This window comes from Branchiostoma floridae, chromosome 9 (assembly GCF_000003815.2).
Source record: "Branchiostoma floridae strain S238N-H82 chromosome 9, Bfl_VNyyK, whole genome shotgun sequence".
Taxonomy (NCBI): domain Eukaryota; kingdom Metazoa; phylum Chordata; class Leptocardii; order Amphioxiformes; family Branchiostomatidae; genus Branchiostoma; species Branchiostoma floridae.
The window spans coordinates 22,225,361-22,227,822 of record NC_049987.1 but is presented as its reverse complement, the minus strand read 5'-3'; the positions used below and the strand labels follow the sequence as shown (position 1 = coordinate 22,227,822).

General features: G+C 40.6%; 1 protein-coding gene across 1 annotated transcript in view; it reads right to left on the bottom strand.

Moving 5' to 3' along the window:
• Positions 1-2,306, bottom strand: part of LOC118422315 (FK506-binding protein 5-like) — a 3,340-nt gene extending 1,034 nt beyond the window's left edge. Inside the window, exons 1-2 of the mRNA XM_035829834.1 lie at positions 482-2,306; positions 34-354 (exon numbers count right to left, since the gene is read on the bottom strand). Of these exons, the coding sequence (XP_035685727.1) occupies positions 34-354; positions 482-2,306 (2,146 nt within the window). The remainder of the gene's footprint in view (positions 1-33; positions 355-481) is intronic.
• Positions 2,307-2,462: the final 156 nt, after the last annotated feature.

Sequence of the window (2,462 nt, the reverse complement as noted above, 5' to 3'; positions counted from 1 at the left end):
TCTTTTCGTGTTCTTCCTTGTCCTTAGATTCACCTTTCTTTGCAGATTTCTCAGATTCCCTCTCTTTAATGGCCTCTTTCTCATTTTCAGGTTCTTCCACTTTTGTATGTTCTTCCTCCTTCCCAGGATCCCGAGAGTCTGCCTCATTTGCAGACCCTACCACCTTCGTCGATTTTTTCCTCTTTTCAACACTGTTCTTCCTTTGCATGCTGGTCCTCCCTGCATTCTTCTTTGTAGATTCTTCCACCTTCTCAGATACTTTCTCCTTTGCAGGTTCTTCCACTTTTCTAGATTTCTCCTCCTTTGCAGATACTTCCACCTTTGCAGATTGTTTCTCCTTTGCAGATTCTCCCCCTTTTGGAGATATTTCCACCCTTGTAGATACTTCAACCTTTGCAGACACTCCCCCTTTTGCAGTTTGTTCCACTTTTGCACATCCTTCCTCATGATAATTTGCAGATTCTTCCCCATTTGTAGATACCTCCCCTTTTAAAGATGCTTTCTCTTTTGCCGATTCTTCCCCATTTGCAGATTCTTCCCGGTTTTACAGATCCTTCCTCCTTTGCAGATTCTTCCTCTTTCACAGATTCTTCCTCCTTTGCAGATTCTTCCTCCTTTGCAGATTCTTCCTCCTTTGCAGATCCTTCCCCATTTGCAGATTCTTCCCCCTTTGCAAATTCTTCCACCTTTGCAGATCCTTCCCCCTTTGCAAATTCACCTTCTTTGGCAGATTCTGCCTCCTTTGCATATTTTTCCTCTTCTGCAGATTCTTCCACTTTTGTAGATTTTTCCACCTTTGCAGATTCTTTCTTTTCACACATTTTCGAATCAGCAGTTTCTTCTACCCCTGCAGATGCTCCCGCCTGTGCAGATTCTTCCATCTTTGCAGATTCCTCAACTTTTGCAGATTGTACAACTTTTGCGGATTTTTTCCCTTTTGAAGAGCCTTCCTGTTTTGAAAATTCGTCCTCTTTTGCAGATTCTTTCACCTTTGCAGATTGTTCCACATTTGCAGATTCTTCTAACTTTGACACATTTGCAGATTCTTCTAACTTTGCAGATTCTTCCACGTTTTCACAGTCTTCCTCGTCTGCAGTTTCTAGCACCTTTCCATATTCTTTCACCATTCCAGGTTCTTCCACCTTTGTAAATTCTTCATCCTTGGCACATTCTTCCTCCTTTACAGATTCTTCCAATTTTGCAGATTCGCCAGCCTTTGTAGATTCTTCCACCGTTGCAGATTCAGATTCCTCCTCTGTTAAAGATTCTACCACCTTTGCTCCCCCTTTTGAAACTTCTTCATGTTTTGAAAACTCTTCCTTGTTTGCAGAATCCTCCTCCTTTGCACACTTTTCCTTTTTTGTATATTCTGCTTTTTCAGATTCTTCATCCTCCTTTGCAGATTCTTCCTCAGTACAATTTTCCTCTTTTGTAGTTTCTTCCGCCTTTGCAGATTCCTCCTCATTTACTGATTCCTCCCCTTTTTCAGATTTTTCCTCTTCTGTAGATTCCTCTCCTTTTGGAGAATCCTCATTTTTTGGAGAATTATTCTCTTTTGGAGATTCTTTGTCTTCTGGAGATTTTTCCCCTTTAGCAGATTTCGTCTCTTTTGGAGCTTCCTCCAAGTTTACATATTTCTCCTGCATTGCAGATTTCTCCTCTTTTGCAAATTCTTCCACAGTTGGCTCTGCAGACTCTTCCTCTTTTTTACATTCTTCTCCTTTTGCAGATTCATCAACCTCCTTTGCAGAGTCATCTTCTTTTGTAGATTCTTCCTCTTCTGCATAATCTTTCGCCTCTGTAGATTCCTCATTTTTTGTAGATTCTTCCTTTTTTGAAATTTTTGTCACCTTTGCAGATTTTTCCTCTTCTACAGATTCCTCTTCTTTTGATTCCTTGTCCTTTACATCCTCTTCCTCCTTTGTAGATTTCTCCTCCTTTGTACATTCTTCTGCACAATCTTTTGCAGACTTTTGTTCTTCATTTGCTGGTTCTTTATCGCACCATTTACCCATCTCTGTATTTTCTTCCTCCATCTTTGTAGGCTCTTTCTTCTCAGTTTCCTTCTCTTTTTCGAATTCCTCCTCTTTTGAAGGTTCTTTCTCTTTTACAGATTCCTCGTCTTTTGCAGATTCCTCCTCTATTGGAGATTCCTCCTCTCTTGCAGAAATCTTCTCTTTTGTAGTTTCTTTCTCCTTCGCAGATCCCCTTTCTTTTGCAGTTGTCTTCTCCATCCCAGAGTCTTCCTCTGCTACATGTTCTCCCTCCTTTAATGTTCCTTGCTTCGCTTTAACCCCCATCATCATTGTGGCCTGAGAATCTAATGATTTTGGTGGCAACGATTGCTCCATGGCGGTCGATTATGCACTAAAACTAATATAGACTGGCTGGACAAGCGCAATAGGCACCAATAAAATCCACATACAAACAAATGTTTTATAAATAAGGCACAACAATAATAT